The sequence below is a fragment of the Neofelis nebulosa genome, chromosome 5 (genome assembly GCF_028018385.1).
Source record: "Neofelis nebulosa isolate mNeoNeb1 chromosome 5, mNeoNeb1.pri, whole genome shotgun sequence".
Lineage (NCBI taxonomy): Eukaryota > Metazoa > Chordata > Mammalia > Carnivora > Felidae > Neofelis > Neofelis nebulosa.
Window position 1 is genome coordinate 144,222,066 of NC_080786.1, and position 19,881 is coordinate 144,241,946.

General features: G+C 38.4%; 1 protein-coding gene across 7 annotated transcripts in view; it reads right to left on the reverse strand.

Moving 5' to 3' along the window:
• The window catches only part of GRIK1 (glutamate ionotropic receptor kainate type subunit 1), a 374,134-nt gene that overhangs the window by 144,025 nt on the left and 210,228 nt on the right, over window positions 1–19,881 (reverse strand). For all 7 annotated transcript variants that reach the window (XM_058731842.1, XM_058731839.1, XM_058731840.1 and 4 more), the window contains exon 2: window positions 218–385. In XM_058731842.1, the coding sequence (XP_058587825.1) occupies window positions 218–385 (168 nt within the window). The remainder of the gene's footprint in view (window positions 1–217; window positions 386–19,881) is intronic.

Consider the following 19,881-nt stretch of genomic DNA (forward strand, 5'->3'; position numbering starts at 1 on the left):
TGAAGGGTGAGCTAATCGGAATGGCCCAGAAAACAGAGCTAGGCAACATCCATTAGGATCCTTCAGCTTGTACTGGACAGTGACATCAAGGACCGAGATTTCCTGCAACCCATTTACACAAAGATGCCCACTCTGACAAAGGACAGGTAGCAAAATCGGTGACTTGTGGAGCAGACACATCACCCCAAAAAGCTTCGAAAAATGGGAAAATAGTTACCTCTCCGCGAGGCTTCAAAACTATCAAAAAGATTAATTCTCTGGATGTCATAGGTTAACGTGGTGTTAGGCATCAGGGTTCGATTTCTGTTAATGCTGGTGACTGCGAACTTGAATGCTAATTCTTCAACATTAACAGGTTCGTTTTCCACAGTTTCAAAAATCCCTCCTGCAGAAGCAAAAGAGATGCATGAGAAGCATTAGTCACATCACTCCTGTGTATTTTTTAAGAAGAATATTAATGATTCAGACAAAAGGCCCTCCGAAATAAATGTGGCAATGGTCAGAACAGATCCCAAAACCAGTGTTAAAAGTTTATCAGCATGTGTCACATGCACAGAAATAGGTCTTCATATGTATGCTTCGGTTTTCAAATCCAAAGTTGGACTATATATTACCTCTCAGATGGCCAACATATTCCAAATATTTAATACCACGTCAAGCATAACTGACAACAGGGTGGAAAGTGATTTTCCACAGTTCGGACATGAATCACACCATGGTTGACCTAAACATAATTTGAGCTGTATCTGGTAAGGACCATCCCTCTTCAGAATGAAGCTCTTTTGATTCAAAAGCAGACCTTTTAGGCTCTAGATAGATCATTCAGAGAGTTGAGTGGGGTCAAAACGAGACATACACACACTTAAAATTTTCAAAGTAAAAGCATTTCTTCTTTTCTTATCACTCAAAATTCTGAGGTCATATTCTAGCACTTTCCGAAGTGCACAGGCAGATTAAAAGAACTGTTGTTTGTTTTGTTTTGAGAAACTGTTTGGTCTGGCCCCAAAGCAAGCCTACATCCCATCTCCAGAGAAATATGCTTTTCCCCTAACAGAGAGTATGCATCAAATCTTTGATATCTCAAACATGAGGATCTCCTCACAGGTGGCAATATGAAATATCAGTGCTTAAAGCCTCGTGGGAGAATTCATCTCTGACTTTGCTTGACATGGTGGTATTAGTACATGTAATTGGAGTATTTTTAACTGTACATTCTTAATTTTTTTAATAGACACAAGACACACAGTAGAGTCTCTCTTAACTGACCTCTACTTAACTTATTCCTTGATTGACCAATACTCCTAATTTCCCTTGAATAGAGCATTAACTGGATTCCATGGAGTGCTGAATACTTATAACTAGGTCTAACCATTGAGGGACCTCTTACTGAGGGTAAGTCGTAGACTTTTTCCAAAGTTGGTTACGCCAGATTGATTTGCAGACACTTCAAGTTCTCTCTACACTCGAAAGAAAGAAAGAAAGAAAGAAAGAAAGAAGGAAGGAAAGAAAGAAAGAAAGAAAGAAAGAAAAGGAAGGAAGGAAGGAAGGAAGGAAGGAAGGAAGGAAGGAAGGAAGGAAGGAAGGAAGGAAGGAAGAAAATATGGGAAAGAAAGAAGATAAGGAAAAGGAAAGGAAAGGAAAAGAAGGGAAAGGAAAGGAAGAAAAGGGAAAAAAAAGAAAAGAAAAGGCAAAGGAAAAGAAAAGGAAAGGAAAGGAAAGAAAAATCTAAAGTTGAAAATCTCAAATAACCATCACAAGCAACTGTATGATTTATGTGTATCCTTATAAAAAGAACTCTAATTGGCAAACTGCAATTTAAAGAAATTACTCTGACTTTATTTTGAAAGAACTGTAAACAAATACACATCTATAATATTTATTATTATAAATACTATAAATTATTATAACTTATTAATTATAAAATTAATTATTATTTTGCAATTTCCTGCTCCCTTGATTTTCTGTATTAAATAACAAATTACAATGTCAGGTTGCAAAAGCTGAGAAGGTTCATACGAAATTACTTTGGCTTCCTTTGACAATGTCTCTGGGTTTTAGACTGATGATAGGAGATATTCTTCTAGAGATCATTTCCCTGTTCTCTGAGAAACCAAAGTTGAGCACTGTGTGACCATGGTATGAGATCATGTTAACCTTTACCTACAGATTCTTACTGGACACTTATTCTGAAGTCAATGTTAGGAAAAATTTTGCTCTTAAGTGACCTGATCCATGTATTTGTTTTTCTTCTCTCAGACAATGCTGAGGCAGGTGGGCAAGCTTTTAGTTCTCTCAGACCGCTAAGTGGATTCTCCATAGTGCAATGGTAAGCTCGGATAATAGAAGAAGACAGATATGAAGCTGACCCACAATTAGAATGACCCAGACTTAAGTTCAGAAACTGTGTGGTGTTAGGTCTTCCACAGTAATTGTTAGCATTTTTTTAAATGTCTATCTCTTCGAGCACATGGTGAAAACCCTTAGGAAGAGGAAATGTGTTTTATACAGAATCACCATTCTTATGGAGATGAAAGTAACTTAAAATGTTCAGCCTATAACTATTTAGGAGAAAGATCAGTCAGTGGCTCAAATGTAAGCATCACTTATTTGCATAAACAGGCTGGTAGAGGGAATACATACCAGAATGGGAATCAGAAATTCTGAATTTTGGACCTTGGTCCACCCACTTCTTTTTTGAGAAAGAATCTTAAATATTGGGAAGAAAGTTACCATGAAATAGCTCCTTGGTAATATTTCATTTAAGCCTTATAACATGCCATATGTGAGGTAGCATTTCTGTTTTTATATATGAAAAAGTGAAATGAGAGATCACACACTTTGCCTAGCTTATTCAAGTTCTCTAAGCCTTTTCTGTGACAAACTCAGGTGCTGGATTCTCCAATCTATGCACACATAGGGCAATGTAATAGAGAATATGTGTATTCTCTATATAGAACTATATATAATTGATTTATATACATTATAATACATAGTGTTATACATATGTATTCTCACTTTGTCAATTTATTTCTGATGTCCTTCATCTCCAAGTGTGGTTTAATAATGCTTCTTTTCTTACCTTAGAGGATTTCTCTGTGTACGGAATGTTATAATGCATGGATGGTGCCCTGAAAACTCAATCATTCCCCAGAAATAAGTTAGTATTATTACATGTGGATAAAGAGGAATTAGAAATTGTTGTAAAACTGCCTACTCACCTCAGAATTCTTCCTTTGGTATATAGTTGTCTTTTACATAAAGCTGAACGTCCCTGAGTTTAAGATAATGACAAATGTTTTTATTATGTGCTTATGTGGTGAGTAGGTGAACTCTGTTTTGTCATTTTGGGGGCAATTCTCTTTCATTCTGGCACCAAACAAGCATTACAAATGCCATTAGCTCAACATCCCACCACACTCTCCTTTTTCCCTTAGGAAGGGCTGCTGCTGAACACCAAAACCCTGCAGTGAAGTAAGGCATATAGAGGGCTGAGGAAGTACCAGGAAAGTACAATCTGATAGAGACAGGACAGTCATTGATGGGCACTATTCCAGTTCCTCCTAAGGAAGCAGACTTTTAAGCATTCACCATTTCCTCATAGTTTCAGATTTGACAAAACTGAACCTCAGAGTCTTTGATAGAGTAGAGGGACATACACCAAGGGACTCATGCATGATTTAAAAAAAAATAGTGTTTATTTATTTTTCGAGAGAGTGATTGACAGAATGTGAGCAGGGGAAGAGCAGAGAGAGAGAGGAAGACACAGAATTTGAAGCAGGCTCCAGGCTCTGAGCTGTCAGCACAGAGCCTGACGCGGGGCTCAAACCCACAAACCGTGAGATCATGACCTGAGCCGAAGTCGGACGCTCAACCGACCGAGCCACCCTGGTGCCCCATGATTATTTTTTTAATTTGTGGGTGTGGGGTTGTCAATGAGATATTTCAAGTCTTTGGGGTTCTGTATGTAGTCAGTTTCTGGCCTCAGTCATCTGTACGCTTGGATCTCCTGGTTTCAACAGGAGGAACTCCTACCTGGGTCTTTCCTCTGTTCCTCTTCCTTCTCTGTTCTTCCCCTCCCTTTGGCCCTCCGCCTTGCCCTTTTCTGTCAAGGTCAGTCTCTCTCTCTCCCTCTCAGTTTCTCTGTTTCACCCATCCATGTGAAGACAGAAGAGAAGGCAGCTGTCTACAAGCCAGGAAACATGTCCTCAAAGACACCAGCTCTGTTGATGTCTTGACTTACACTTCCCAGACTCCAGAACTATGAGAAATAAGTGTTTGTTGTTTAAGCCACCAAGTCTGTGATGTTGTCATGGCAACCCAAACTAAGATATACATCTTTATTTTTTACCCCAAGGGCTTTGAAATCAAAACTGGACAATTATAGTGGAAATCACATCTGTGCATGTAAAATTATCTTCCAATAGGGTTCTAAATTTGGTACAGTGGTTTAAGGTAAGCAGAGAAAAACTCACTTGAAATCTCAATACGGATTTAGGCAGCAGAGTTCCATCACCACAGGTGTGTTTCTGTCTCTGTTGGGTAGATTCCTGCATCAACAAGTCCAGGCTAAGACAGGTGGTTTTGTTTTGTGACCAAATGGACACAGATGGAAACGAGAGATGACTACATCCTGCACAGATAACAGGCTGCCTTTAAGAAGGCCAAGTAAGAGCTTGTGGTTTGTGTCACGTAATTCTGTCTAGACTTCCAAGAGAATTGGTTTTAATCACAAACTCACCGATTGTCGGGTCAAAAAACATGATCATTTTAGGAAAGAGGCAGTACTTAGTCAAGGCTAAGACTGACTGCTGTCCTGTTTGCAATGATACCTAAGGTAAACAATGGTTTCCACATTTTTCCTAGCCCCTATCCCATTTGTGCAGAATCATAATGTTATGGGATGGAGTCCAGAAATTGTCTGTATTTGAAAAAGACCCAGTTTGGCTCTAGGTCCCATTGCTTGATTGATTGATTGGTTGATTTTTTTAGGTTCCAGGGATACTTAATAATCTGCTTCCTAATGTTCCTTCAAATCACCACCTTCATCCAAAGACCCTTCCCTCTAACTCTATGCCTACAACATTGTAATTCAGTTAATGAGCATTTATTTGGTCCTACTCTGGAGTGTGTATGTTTTTTTCCAGGTGAGAACTGTGTTTAGCCCTGACAAAAAAACTGGGTGGTCACTAGCTTTCCACAAAGCAGGGAGTTAACACAGTTAACGTCAGTGTGGGTATAACGTGGTAGAAAAGGAGGCCCCCTTTACAGGCACATATCTTAAAGGAAAGCAGTTCTACCCTTGTCTATTGTTTCCACACCTGCTCCCTCTAAGTAGAGCCTGTGCTGGATGATGAGTGGGCAGTATGAGATTTGCCCCTTCTTCCCAAAAGGAATTTAAGAAAAGCAAAGCTACATTGTGCTAGGGAATTCATCTTGCTTGATGATGAAAAGAAAAGAAAAGAAAAAACCCCATTGAAATAATAACATTGAATCTCATTCCCATAAAAGGAATATATTGTTCTGACTTGACTTACCCTGTAATGGTGAATGTCTTCCAATAATACATGTACAGTAATACCATTCAGAAATGTAATAAAATTACATCCTCACATATATTTAAGTTCTTTTTTTCGACTTCAACTGATTGTGTATGCCATGTCTATGACTCTGCTGAAGAACTCATTTTTTTCATTTACTGATTCATTCACTGTTTATTTATTTATAAAATGCTTAGCTTCCTATGAGTCAGACACTGTACTTGGCACTGGGGAGACAGCAGTAAAAAAAAAAAAAAGAAAGAAAGAAAGAAAGAAATCTGACTTTTGGAGCTTACATGCCAGAAGGGGAGCTGATCATGAATGGGAAGAAAGGCATTGACATGTGAGGGTAGGAGGCCAGGAAAGATCTCACAAAGAGGACAACTTCTAAGTAAGAACCTAAGACATTGAAAGAAGAGCGTTCCAGTCAGAGGGAACAAAATATTCTAAGGTAGGAGCTGCCTGGTGTTAATTTTGAGGAGCAGTGAGGATGAAAGACGGTGAGCTGGGTCGGGTCTGGACTGATAGAAGATGAGCAGAGGGCAGCGACAGGGGTGGATTAGGGCCAATCATAAAGGGTTTATGGGCCGTAATAGGACCTGGATTTTATTCTGAGTGAGATGGGAAGCTACTGGAGAGTTTTGAGTAGACAAATGACATTTCAAGAGGATCTCCCTATGTGCCGTTGTGATTTATAATAAGACATATATGTTGGTCTTCATCCCCCTTTTTGGTGCAGAGCTCCTAAAACCATTGGAATTTCCTAAGTGATAAGAGCAATGAAGTTGTCTTTTGTCATGCTGGTAATGTGATTTGAGGGCTCCACCTAAGAATGGGGGCTGATTGCCCAGAGAACCAATCCTATGATTAGAGGGTTGGGACTTTTTAGTTCCACCCCCTGACCTCCAGGGAGGGGAGAGGACCTAGAGGTGGAACCAACTGCCAATGGCCAAGAAGTCCATCAATCATGCTTATGTAATGAAGCCTCCATAACAGCTCAGAGGGATGGGGTTCATAGAGCTTCCTGGGTGGTGAAAACATCCATGCCCTGAGAGGGTGATACGCCCCAACTCCATGGGAACAGAAGCTTCTGTGCTTGGTACCCTCCTAAACTTTGCCTTGTGTATCTCTTCATTAATATCCTTTAATAAACTGACAAATGCAAGTAAGTGTTTCCCTGAGTTCTGTGAGCTGCTCTAGCAGCTAATAATCAAATCCAAGGAGGAGGAAATCATGGAAACCTCTGATTTGCAGCTGAGTTATTCAGCAATTGTGGGTAACCAGGGACCTACTAGCTATTGGTTTCTGAAGTAGCAAGGCAATCTCATGGCAGTCAGCCCTTATCCTGTGCAGTATGAAACTATGTCCAGGTAGGTAGTTTCAGAATTGAGATAAACCGTAGAACACCCAGCAGGTGTCACAGAGAATTGCTTGGTGTGGGAAAATCACCACCCATTTGGTGACCAGAAATGTCAGAAGTGTTGTGAGTACAGTAGTTGTGTGAGAGCAAAGGAGACACACAGGGCACAGGGTCCCTACAGCTCACCCTGTTTTCTGTACTATGAACAGACTGAAGGGAGGAGAGGGGCAAGAGAAAAAGCCGAGATCTGCTACTGAACCCACTACAATATCAGGTGACTAACCAGAGGCACTGGGGTAATGCAGGGGACTGACGATGATGGTTTGGTATAGATTAGCAGTTGTTGGGGTACGGCAAAAAGTGGCGAAATTCTAAATAAAAATTGAAGGTAGAGCTGGCAGGATTTGCTGACCAATTAGAAGTGAAAAGAGAGTCAAGAATGACATCTGGCTTTCGGCCTGAAATTGCCATTCACCAAGATGAAGAAAAGAGCAGGTGCCTGATTTGGAGCATGATTACTGTGTGATTCTTGTTGCAAATCTGAGTGGAGATGTCAACTAGGAAGTCACCTATACTGATCTGGATTCCATGGGAGAGACGTGGTCTAGAGATAGAAATTTGGGAGTCATCACCAAAGTTTATGCTTAGGTGGTGTTTAAAGCCGTAAGACTGGGTTGACATCACCCAAGAGCAGGTGTAGATGGAGAGAGGCAGAGATTGGAATGATACAGTCAGAAACCAAGGAATTGCCTGGAGCCACCAGAAGCTGGAGGAGGCAAGGAATTGAATCTTTCCTGGAACCTGAAGAAGTTGGACCCTGTTAAAAACTTGATTTTGAACTTCTGGGCTCCAGAACTGTGAGAAAATGGATTTCTATGGTCTTAAACCACACAGTTTTCTTGTAATTTGTTACAGCAGCCATAGGAAACTAATAACAAAAAGAAACTTTCAGTAGTGGATGCTTTTAATTATTGTATTTTTCTCCTTCATAAAATGTTACTTTATTTAGTATATCAAATAGCAATCTTTAGCTCTCTAACTTGATTTTGCAAATAAAGCAAGTAACTGTACCATATAACGCATTGGGTTTCTTTCTTTGTTACACTTTCCTGTTTTATTCTTGATATGACAGGGCCGTGATGTTATTATGCATATTCTAATAAACCTCGCTTACCCCCTTAACTAGCTGTTGTGTGCCCATTGTGACAAACTGCGAGGTCATCCAGGAAAGAAGGGTGAAACTATTAGCTGGCAATCAAGAAATGGAAAGCTTCAGTAGTGTTGATTCCTGTTTTGCATTCCTGTGGAACAATAACCATCCCAGAAGCTATCAGCAGAAAACAAGATGGCAATTTGATCTATTCCTTTGCTGATAGCTACTCCTTAAATATACAGTATTATATTGCCTGTCTTTATTGCCATATCCATAATTCTATTTTATTACATCATAAGCAATTTACTATAGGTCTATATTTACTGCACCTTTAATTTCAAGCCTATACATTTAAATTCTAAGATTCCCTTAGATAATACTCTCTTTCCCACTCAGCTTACCTCTTCTCGTTTTACTTTTGGAGACCAATATAATCTTGGTAAAGATTTCATGCTAGGTGAATTTGGATGGGAAGCACATGTTCCTTGATCAAATGGAGAGTGAATGGATAAGGGGCACCTGAAATTTTACCTTTCGTGAAGTCCTGATTAAGGACAAAGCTATGGGTAAGGACAAGGCCAGCCTCAATGGTCTGGCTGTTGCCCAAACCTTCTACAAGTATCTTCAGATTTTGGTGTCCTTTGAAGAGGGGGAATGGTGTTTGACATCCCCCCCTAATACAACAACCACAGTCTCAAAGAGACTCTCTTTGAGACTCAAAGAGAGCTGCATGTATTCAGTAGGAATGACCTTTAAGGAGGAAGAGAATATGTCTTGGAGTAAGGAATTCCTGAGATGGTTCAGATGTTAGCGGTTATGGGAAAGGCCAGTTAATGGAAAAGCTACGGATAATGGGCTGTTTAGCACATGCTGCCAGGAATTTTTCTTAATAAATTGGAGTTGCACATTAAAAAAGAAAAGACAATACATCCAAAGCCAAAGAAAGGTACTCTATTCTAGTGATATTCAATATTCAACTTGATTCAATTCATCCAACATTATTGTCCATCTATTAATAGCTATGATTATGCTGGCAGCAATGGAAGACACAAAGAGGGACACACTTGGCTTACACCATCAGCAGAATTCCCAGCCTCGTGGTGGTAGATTACAGAAAAGAATACTATGTACAGTAGTTAATTATTTCATAACAGAACAAGAAGCCCACTCTTTGTCCCTTCCAGTGTGGAGTCTTTCTTGATTTTTCCAGCCAGAGGTGAACTCTTCCCTCTCTTTTGATAACATACAATCCAGTACATACTTGGGGAATTCACTTTGGTGTCAAATCATAAGCTGAGAGTCTAACTGTTCTTTGAAGGTGGAGACGATGTTTATTGATCTCCGCCTTCTACCAGGACTAAATGTCTTGATTTGGACATAGTACATTGCCTTTCAAAATGACCATTCAGTTGAGTTGAGTCTCTTCTTTGTGACTTAACACCCTGCCTGATGAGGTAGTACGTTCTGCCAAGGGAGAGAAGCTTATGAGAGTGATGGAGAGAAGGAGGGTGGCTGTGTGAGGTGGTAGAGAATGCCCCGACTTTCCTCTTTCTACCTTGTTAGCAGTGACTGCTCCCTGTCTCCCAACCATTACAGCACATGGTCCTCAAGCACTTTCAAAGCTCTGACCCTTCCTTAAAGGCTCACCTGTCATAGGGCCACCAGCTCCTTAACACTTTAGCAGAATGGCTCATCTCCTACTCAACAGCAGATTTCAGGCAAGAATCAGGAATATTGCTGAAGGATTCATGCCAAATTTACTTTCGTGAAATTTTGTGATCACTCTACTCTCTGTTGAGAGCTTTTAGCATCTCATTTAAATGACACAGATTCATACCAAAAGGCTCAAATTTCATTTCTACTTGTTAAATGAATGGAATATGCCAACTTCATACCTTGTAGTTTTAAGGAAGCTGTGTTCTACACTTCGTTACAATTGCCTAGTTTTCTTCTGCCCTATTTCTGCCATCTCTGAAGCTGAAATTTCTCCTTGCTGAAAACGAAATAAATATTGCTGTTAAAAATGACAACTGTTGTCTGAAGCCAGAACAAATGGAAGTTCACAGCTCTGACAGAGCAGTATTTACCAATGTGTGTGCACAGAAGTTGCCCATGAAATGCTACAGGGAAAAGGAAGTTCAATGATCAGGTCCGCTTAGGAAAAACTGCTTAGCATCATTCCTTTTTGGAAATCCTCACTGCACAAAAACATAGAAGAGTCTCTCAGAAGTCCTACAATAAAGACACAATTTGACTCTGGTTGGCCCATCATTTCTCATTCATTTGATTATAGTAATGAAAAGTTGGACACTAGGTTCTTGATCTGAAATATTAACCCTCTGATTATGATGCTGCTTTTTGAAAAATTAGTATTAAATTTCTAATGTCAATTTTTACTCCTTTTTCATTAAAAAATAACCAAAGCATGAAGATGGTTTGCATTTTATGAAAAAGTCATCTTTTACTCAATCATCTCAAAGATATGTTGTGGACAGAAGGCAAGTCCTTAACATTTAATGTAAATCTTTTAAATGCAAAGTCCTTTGCTACATTTTCTTCTTCTTTCTTATTATTTTCTATTAGTTTTTTTTTTAACATCTATGCATATTTATTTGAAATATCAAAAAAATCCTTTCAATAAAATTTTTCATTTACTGATTTGAAAATTGTACAAAATGGTGAACGAGGTAACAATACTGTTTTAGAATCTCAAAAAAATTAGAGTCTGATTTAAACATTCACATATTTACTACTACCCTGTTCCTTTAAAGAGTATCAAATTGAGGGGCACCTGAGTGGCTCAGTCGGTTAAGCGTCTGACTTCGGCTCAGGTCATGATCTCACAGTTTGTGAGTTCGAGCCCCGCGTCGGGCTCTGTGCTGACAGCTCAGAGCCTGGAGCCTGTTTCAGCTTCTGTGCCTCCCTGTCTCTCTGCCCCTCCCCTGCTCATGCTCTGTCTCTCTCTGTCTCAAAAATAAATAAACATTAAAAAAATTTAAAAACAGAGAGTATCAAATTGAAACTCTGTATTACTACTGTTAAAGTATGCTAGCCCAGAAGGTATTTGAGTTGAGCAAACCCTAGATTTGCTCATAATCACATTCTAAGATCCAATGCTATAAAATGAACAGAGTTTGCACTGACATAAATAATGAATAAGCTGTATGGAAATTACTTCTCAGAGAAAATCTTTTTGTGAAACACTTCAGTCTCAGATGAAGAGAGATAAACTTGACTATTACATGTACGTGGGAAAGCTAGATGTTGGTCAAAAATAAAATACAATTAATATTGCACCACAGAGGGATTTGTGTGTCAAATACCACTGGTAGGAACTTTTGGAAACATGCACCACGTATTTTGAAAGTCGTAAAATCTGGAAATTCTCTCTGGAAATTCTCCTTGCTACTCATTTACATATATTTTTAAATATGCTGTACTCGGTGAACTCCCATGATGGAGACCACTATCCAGTATTTGAGTAAACATTGTTTTCTTCTCTAAATAATTTTGTTTTAAAAACATGTAAGTTGTGTAAAAAGTTGAAAGAAAAACAACAAAATGCAATCACAGCGGGGTGAAATAATTATTATTTTTAAAAAATTTTTTTTTCAACGTTTTTTTATTTATTTTTGGGACAGAAAGAGACATAGCATGAACGGGGGAGGGGCGGAGAGAGAGGGAGACACAGAATCGGAAACAGGCTCCAGGCTCCGAGCCATCAGCCCAGAGCCTGACGCGGGGCTCGAACTCACGGGCCGCGAGATCGTGACCTGGCTGAAGTCGGACGCTTAACCGACTGCGCCACCCAGGCGCCCCTGAAATAATTATTATTAACACTGGTTGATTTTCCCTCCATTTTATTCGTATAACTGAATTGTCTTTGAAGTAATTAAGGTGGTGCTATCTTATTATCTCCTGGCATTTTCACAAAGGCATCTCCCCCTGAAAGCAAATCTCATTATTATTATTTTTTAATGTTTATTTAAGAGAGTGCAAGCACGGGAGGGGCAGAAAGAGTCTGAGACAGAGAATCGGAAGCAGGCTCCACCCTTTCAGCACAAAGCCTGAGGCGGGTGTCAAACTCAGGAAATGGGAGATCGTGACCTGAGCCGAAGCTTGACGCTCAACTGACTGAGCCACCCAGGTGCCCCTAGCAAGCCTTATTTTTCATGGTTGTCTAATATTTCAATGGATATAGCAGGTTTACCTAATCAACTTCACTTTTTTTTTTTCTTTTGTTAAGTTGTTACTAATTCTTCACTGTTAAAAAAAATTTTTTTAACGTTTTTATTTATTATTGAGAGAGAGAGGGGGAGACATAGAATCCAAAGCAGGCTCCAGGCTCTGAGCTGTCAGCACAGAGCCCAACGGGGGGCTCGAACTCACCGACCATGAGATCGTGACCCGAGTGGAAGTCAGCTGCTCAACTGACTGAGCCACCCAGGTGCCCCACTAATTCTTCACTGTTATAAATCCTGTTATAATTGACATTTTGTACTTTCCTTGATTCGGCCAGGAGAAAGAAAAACACCTTGAAATGTATTTATTAGGTCCTAAATTATAGACCATTTAAGCTTTTGTTAAATAATCCTAAACTGCATGCAGGAGGGAAGCTGACTTGTACAAGTATTTTCTATCTACTGTGTCTAAATGTCCACTTGAACTGCAACCTTGTGGAGATTCAGCATGGTTTTTAAGTTAGCTTGTAGCAGAAAGTATTTATTATTGCTTTAATATGCATGCCTTTGAATAGGGATGAATTTAATTTTTAAAACTTATTTACCAGTTATTTGTATATCTGTAATTTTAAATTGCTTGTTCTCGTCCTGTGCCTTTTTTATATTTTGAGACAATAATTGTTTTTGTTATGGATGTAGGTTACTCTCTTACTCAAAAGGATTTACAGCCTTTGACATTTTCACTGCAAATATTTCCCAGTTCATTATTCAGCTTTTAATGCTGATTAGATTCTTAGGCAGAGAAATGTTTAAAGTTTTATAATGTCAAATATATTGATTTTTTTCCCCCTTGAAACATGAAACACTTGTGGTCGTTGGATCTTTCCCTCTGGATGAATGAGAGGATTGCACCTCATCTGGGGTTTGGATGGGGCTGGGTGACTCATTCTGTCCAGTGACTTGTGAGCAAAAGTTACAGATGTCACTTTGTGGACAGAGGGCTTAACTGCCATCAGGAGGACCTTCAGAACTTTTTATCATTTCCCTCTGTCCCAGTGATTGGAATATTATAGGTAAAAATTGCTCCTTTGGCCTGGGATCCAGAGGGAGGGCGTGAGGAGCAGAGCCAGAAACAAACTCACTATTTCCAGTGTAGTAAGAAAACACACAGAGACTCTTAAATACAGAGAACAAACTGAGGGTGGGGGATGGACATTGAGGAGGGCACTTGTTGGGATGAGCACTGAGTGTTGTATGTAAGCCAATTTGACATTAAAAAAAAAAACCCAGACATTTCGCAGTAAACATGCAGATTATTCTGGAAACAAAAAAATAGCCTCTGTTTTGGGGGAAGTGATTTGTTACAGTGACTGCATCTGGCCTTGCGAGACTGTTGGGATATTTACGTTTAGAAGTTTCTACTCTATCCACCAAACTGATAAATATTCACGTACATAATTACTCTTAGGATTTCAAAAAAGATATTTTGCTTTCCGCAATTAGTTATTTAGTCCATTTGAAATTTATCCTGGCATGTGGTAGCAGGGGAAAAGCTAACATAATTATGCTACATATATATAATTACCCACTGATGTATATAATTACCTACGGATGTGTTTCACCGTGTTCATCACATACGGAGTTAGTACATAATTTAGGTTCCTGACTAATTCCGTCCTGTTGACCTTTCTGCCTATGCATATGCTAGCATTATATTGTGTTAATACTAGCTTTAACACTTGCTGGGGAAATGGACACGTCTTCCTAAATTACTCTTCTTATATATGATTTTCTTGAAAATTTTTTGCCTATTTACTGATTGAAATTCTTTTAGGAATATCGTTAAATGTATAACTTGCTTTTTTTGAATTATAAAAAAGTATCCCATCTTTCTAAGAGCATAGGCATACATTTATTAGTTTTCTTTCATTTTAGTTTTCAGAAACAAATCACACATTAATGTATTTTCCTAGATATTGCAAGGGTTTTTATTTTTTGATAGTTGAGTTTTATCTTCTATACATATATTATTACTAATTTTGTTTTATTCCTGGACCTCACGAGGAATTATTGATAGGCATAATTGTAATTGATTATATTTTTCTGTGTGTATCTCCATCAACTTGCCTTCCTGAGCTATAATTACTGAATCTTCTGTTTATTTGTTGAGTTTTCTCGTAATGCGATCGTCTCCAAATATCCATTATCTCTTTTTTTGCTTATTGCATTGTCTAGGCTTGAATCAAAGGCATATGCTATTATATAATTATGTTAGTATTCTTATGAGCTCAAAAGTTCTTAAAGCATGAGATCGAATATCAAGTATATTGATTTTTGTCCTATTTGTCAGGATAAAACATGAAAAATATCTAGTGTAAGGAAGCAGTAACCCATCCCTTATGATAAATGCCAAGAATGTCCTCATTGACTATTTTGAAAAATTAAAAAATAGCATTGGGGGGACTTTCATGGATCTCCCCTTATACCTAAATTGTACTTTCTGTCATTTTAATTATTAAAAATTTATAAGTGTATCCATACTTTTTTATTTATTAAAGCATTTGGGTTTGCATATTTACATTTCCAGCCAGCTTCAGCTATATTTCACACATTTTACTAGATGTGTTTGCATTCTTGTTATTTTATAGATATTTTAAAAATAATGCATTATTTCCTCATTGACTTAACAGTTAGTCATCTTTAAATTTCAAAATTTGAAGTTTCTTTAAATATTTCTTTTTTCTAATTTAAAAGAATGCTGCTTAGCTACATTACTTAAAGTTTAGGATATACAAAAAGGAGAAAAAATAATAATTTAAAATTCCACCACTCAGAGAGTTAATGATATCAAAATTTACTTGTATTTTCTTTTGATGTTCTTTGCAGTATGTGCATCTGTAGTAGAATCATACTGCATACAAAATGTTGTATTTTTCTGCTTTTTGCCTCAATGATATTCTCTGTTATTTAATATTTATGAAATATAATTTTGATGATGTATAATATTCTATCTCAAAAACAAAAGTGTGTTTAGAGAACTCTATTGTTGGACATCTTTATTTACAATTCTTTGCTATCAAAGATAATGCTTTAATAAATATATCTTGGTGAAAAAAATAGTGTTTTCCTGGTATCTTTTTCCTCAATTCTTCTATGTGAAATTCAGTGTCAATAATATGTTAATTTTTAAAGATTTTGATGTATATTACCTAGTCATTCTCAAGAAAGATTTCATCAATTTACATGCCTACCATGAGTATATAAAAGTGCACATTTTTCTGAATTTCTAGGCATTGTAAATAAAAATAAATCAATTCCCTAGGCAAAACCTTTGCAACCGATGGTTATTTATGTTCACATTTCATTGACTATTAATGAAGCTGGACATTTTCTCGAAATGTCCTGTTGTATTTCTCTGTATGTGTTCTTTTACACATTCTTAAATCCTGGCTCCTGCCCATTTTGAATGGGGTATCTACGTTGATCTTATGCATTTATACATTAAGGAAGGAAATTATCTTCTTATAATTGGTTCTGATACTTTTTCTAGTTGGCTATGCCTTTAATTTTATTTAACTTTTTTTTCTGATGATGAAAGTTTTATATTTTTATGTAATTCAGTCTATCTTTTTATAGTGAAAATGTTTACTTCTTTTTGGAAACAGCTGCCCACTCCTGCTTCTACACCAGTCTTGCGATGAGGAAGGAGCGGACGTGTTATGCGTTGTTGACAGCTGAGTGTTTCAACACATGCTAACGTTTCACTTGCTGGATTTATGTCCCAGGACCAAAAGAAAGTGAGTCTGTCTCTCTTGAGGTACCCAAACCATAAGACAGAAAGTTCCAAAGCTGTTGGCACACTGCTTTTCACTATATTGATGAAAGAAATGGGGGCAGCCATGTGCAGTGATGAGAATGAAGGAGATGCACAGACAGGGAAGAGAAATCTTAATGGGGTTCAGCTCCCTGCTTCTAGTTATTTCTGAAGTCCAGCCACATTCTTGCATTTGCATCTCAACATAGATTTTAAAAAACACCCCCCCCCCCTTTTTAAGGTTAAACTACTTTCATGTGGGTTTTTGTTAAATGCCACCAGAGTTCTAACTGATATTTTTGTCTTTACGAATTTTGTTTCATTGCTCTAATGTTTTGAAAATTCTCTCCATTCTAAGAAGTGGCGTCTAATTTTTTTCTGTTGATTTTTAGTTAGTGCTCTAATAATGTTTATAATGTATTTTGTATATAGTGTGAGGTAACTATCTTTAAAAAGAAAAAAACCAACATATCACCTTGGGGCTCCTGGGTGGCTCAGTCGGTTAAGCGTCTGGTTTCAGCTCAGGTCATGATCTCACATTTTGTGAGTTTGAGCCCTGCATAGGGCTCTCTCTCAAAATAAATAAATAAACTTATAAAAAACTATTAAAAAGCATATAACCAAACATAAATACATTAGAAAGTATGCTATACTACAATAAATTCTAATTGTTGTGGAATTTGAGTTAAATGAATAGTAAAGCTTGACTGGGGGTTAGGATATACTTCCTAAACTTTTCAGTTTGGCTATGAAGGATGTGTAGAATTTGGAGATGTGCAGAAACAAAGGGGGTGTATCATTGGCAGTGCATGAGAAAAGACCATCAAATTCAGAAAACATTGGCCAATTTGGGATTGACTTTTCCAGTGCCTTTTTGATGGAAATCAACTTTTCCCGTGCCTTTTTGTTTTCTCCAGCTATACAGATTTTGGCTATGGTATCTCTTCGTCTGTATTGTACTAATTTATTTATATTCGTCCCCCTTTTGGAGCCATAAATCTGAACTGTCTTCTTTGTCTTTATAGTCCTAACCACTGTATAGTGCATTGCATGGAAGAGGTGATCAATGAATGTTTTGGAAAAGAATGAATAGCTGTGTGTGAGTTTTAACTGGCAAGATGGGCAATAGGGAGAAAGCCCAGAGATTTGCCTGGAACATTAACGTGGTCTAATCTGTGTTTTAAGCAGGTTGTTTTATAATTAGAATTTCACAATGTATATTTAGAGTATCTTTAACTTTTTGCATCCTTACTTTGTTGATTGCTTTCTGACAAGTGAGGTGCAGTTTGCTTTTTACACTTTTCCTCGTGGTTATCTTTGGTATTGCCAAGGCCCATCACATTTTGTTAAGTCCAAAGCATTAACCAAGAGTACCGATGATTCTTAATAGCAATGCTGAAATCACACCGATGTATTTTGTGTAGATCACTAAAAAGGAAAATTAACCAAGAAGAACAGCCAGAAAAGAAAATCAATGTGTGTTTGCAATGTGGAGGACATTTCTGGTTAGCAACAAGGGTGACCAGCCATGCTGGTTTGCCTGTATTGCAGGACTGTCCATGCTGAAACCAGTAGAGTAGGTCACCCTGTAACCTGACCACCGTGAAGATCTTTGGCTTGACTGAGAGTACATGGGTATCTGCAGGCAGGACAGGGTAGTGTGACCCATGCCATGTGAAAGCACTGTGATACATTTTATTATTCCTAAGCTGAAAATTGGAGAGAACCTTGGGCACTATAATTGCAGAGGCTGAGAAGAGGACTAAAAAACTCAGATGTAACAGTTAATCTCACTGTAAATGCATTTTATAACTTTGATTCTAATTTATACAAAAAATCTTTTTTTATTATTTTTTTATTTGGGGGGGAGAGAGAGAGAGAATGAGAGCAGAGGAAAGGGGCAGAGAGAGAGAAAGAGAGAGAGAGAGAGAGAGAGAGAGAGACTCTTGAGCAGGCTCCATGCATGCTCAGCACAGAGGCTGAAGTGGGGCTTGACCTCATGGCCCCGGGATCATGACCATGAGATCATGACCTGAGCCAAAATCAAGAGTTGAACTCCCCAGAAATTCTTTATGAATAAATCTATCTGTCCCTCAACTTTTTAACTCACCAAATGGGGCTGAAAACACAAAATGACGACCATCAGACTTATGAAAATGCCGAGTGATTGAAAGCATTCTGTAAATATTGGGTCAGTTTTCTTCCAAATGCCCAATCTTCTCTGAGGATGGAATTTAGATATTTTATTACTTTCATTAACATTCAGAATCCAGCTTTTTGTAGGACATGGGACAGTAACTTGTAATTCGCTATAGGATGAACTTTTCGATGTTTTCGGGAATCAAAGATCACTGATCCCCCCTTCTGTTGCATGAATGTCCTAGAGACATTCTCCTGGAGTCCCTTCTCCTTGCAACGTTAACTCAGTAAGATTCAGGAATGTGTGCATGGATGAGCCCATAAATTGAGCTAAAACTGCACTCAACTTCATAGCACAGGAGGATTTGTGAGTGACTCTGAAGGGTTAGCAATGACCCTGGGAGCTATCATAATCAACTGATGGAAGCCAGCTCGAGGGTAAGGGGGGCTCACACCATTCTAAACGTACTAGGGTGAGGAGAGAGGGGACAGAAGTCTGAGGGGCCGGGATTAGGACCAAGGTGAGGCCAGAGGCATTTGCCTGGGATATATAATGTAAGGGGGCACCAAAAAAAATCAGTAATTGAGATAAATAATACTTTAATTCAGTATTTTAAAAATCTAAACTTAATTCAAAAAGACCCTATATTGAACAAACCATCTAAATTATGAATAAAGTCAGGATCTTTTGCTGTACCTGCATGGCTCTGCTCACTCGTCTCCTAATCCTGACCTTGCCTGGGTCTATACTGAGGAGCTGTGGTCATAGTCACATCAAAGAGTAGCTTTCTTACCCGTGCATTGATGATGGTTGTAGCTTTAACCACCTGGAGTGTCGTGTGTCTACTTCAGTGGTGAAGTAGAAAAGTTTACCAATGCACCTCCTTTCTGTTGGAGAGTAGCTTAGGTACTAAAAATAGATTTTTTAATATGAATTGAGTACTCTCCACATTCTAACACGATGCCAAGTGCTCTATGTACATTATTATCTTATTATAACCCATTCAGTTAATTACCTTGTGAGATAGATGCTATCATAGTGATGTTCTGGAAGAGCAAGGCGAGGGGCACCAGGGTGGCTCAGTCAGTTAATCGGCCGACTTCGGCTCAGGTCACGATACCACAGTTTGTGAGTTCGAGCCCCACGTCGGGCCCTGTGCTGACAGCTCAGAGCCATTGTGTGTCTCCCTCTCTCTCTCTGCCCCACCCCCACTCACACTTTGTGTGTGTGTGTCTCTCTCTCTCACAAATAAATAAACATTAAAAGAAATTAGAAGAGCAAACTGAAGCTTGGAGACATTAAAAAGTTTTCTCACTGCCACATAGCTGGTAAATATTAGAGTTTGGGAAGTGAGCCAGTATGGTTACAAAACCCTTGCTTTCATTTTGTACTCATCCAGTGACACCCAAAAAGCACAGAATTAAGTGAAGTCACTAAAAGTGTACAGGCAAGTGCCAGAGTGCAACTAAAACATGAACGTCTGAATAATAAAAGAAACATAAACAAACATGGTTCCCTGGGAAATGCATTCTGAGAATTAACTGAAAGGCAAGAACCAGGCATGCTGTTACTATCATTGTTAAGGTGATGGTGAGAGCCTGAACTCAAGATCTCAGTTTCATCATCAGGTTTCTGACAACAGTGACTCAAAGGGATGTCGTAGACCTGTATCTTGCAAAAAAAAAAAAAATTTACT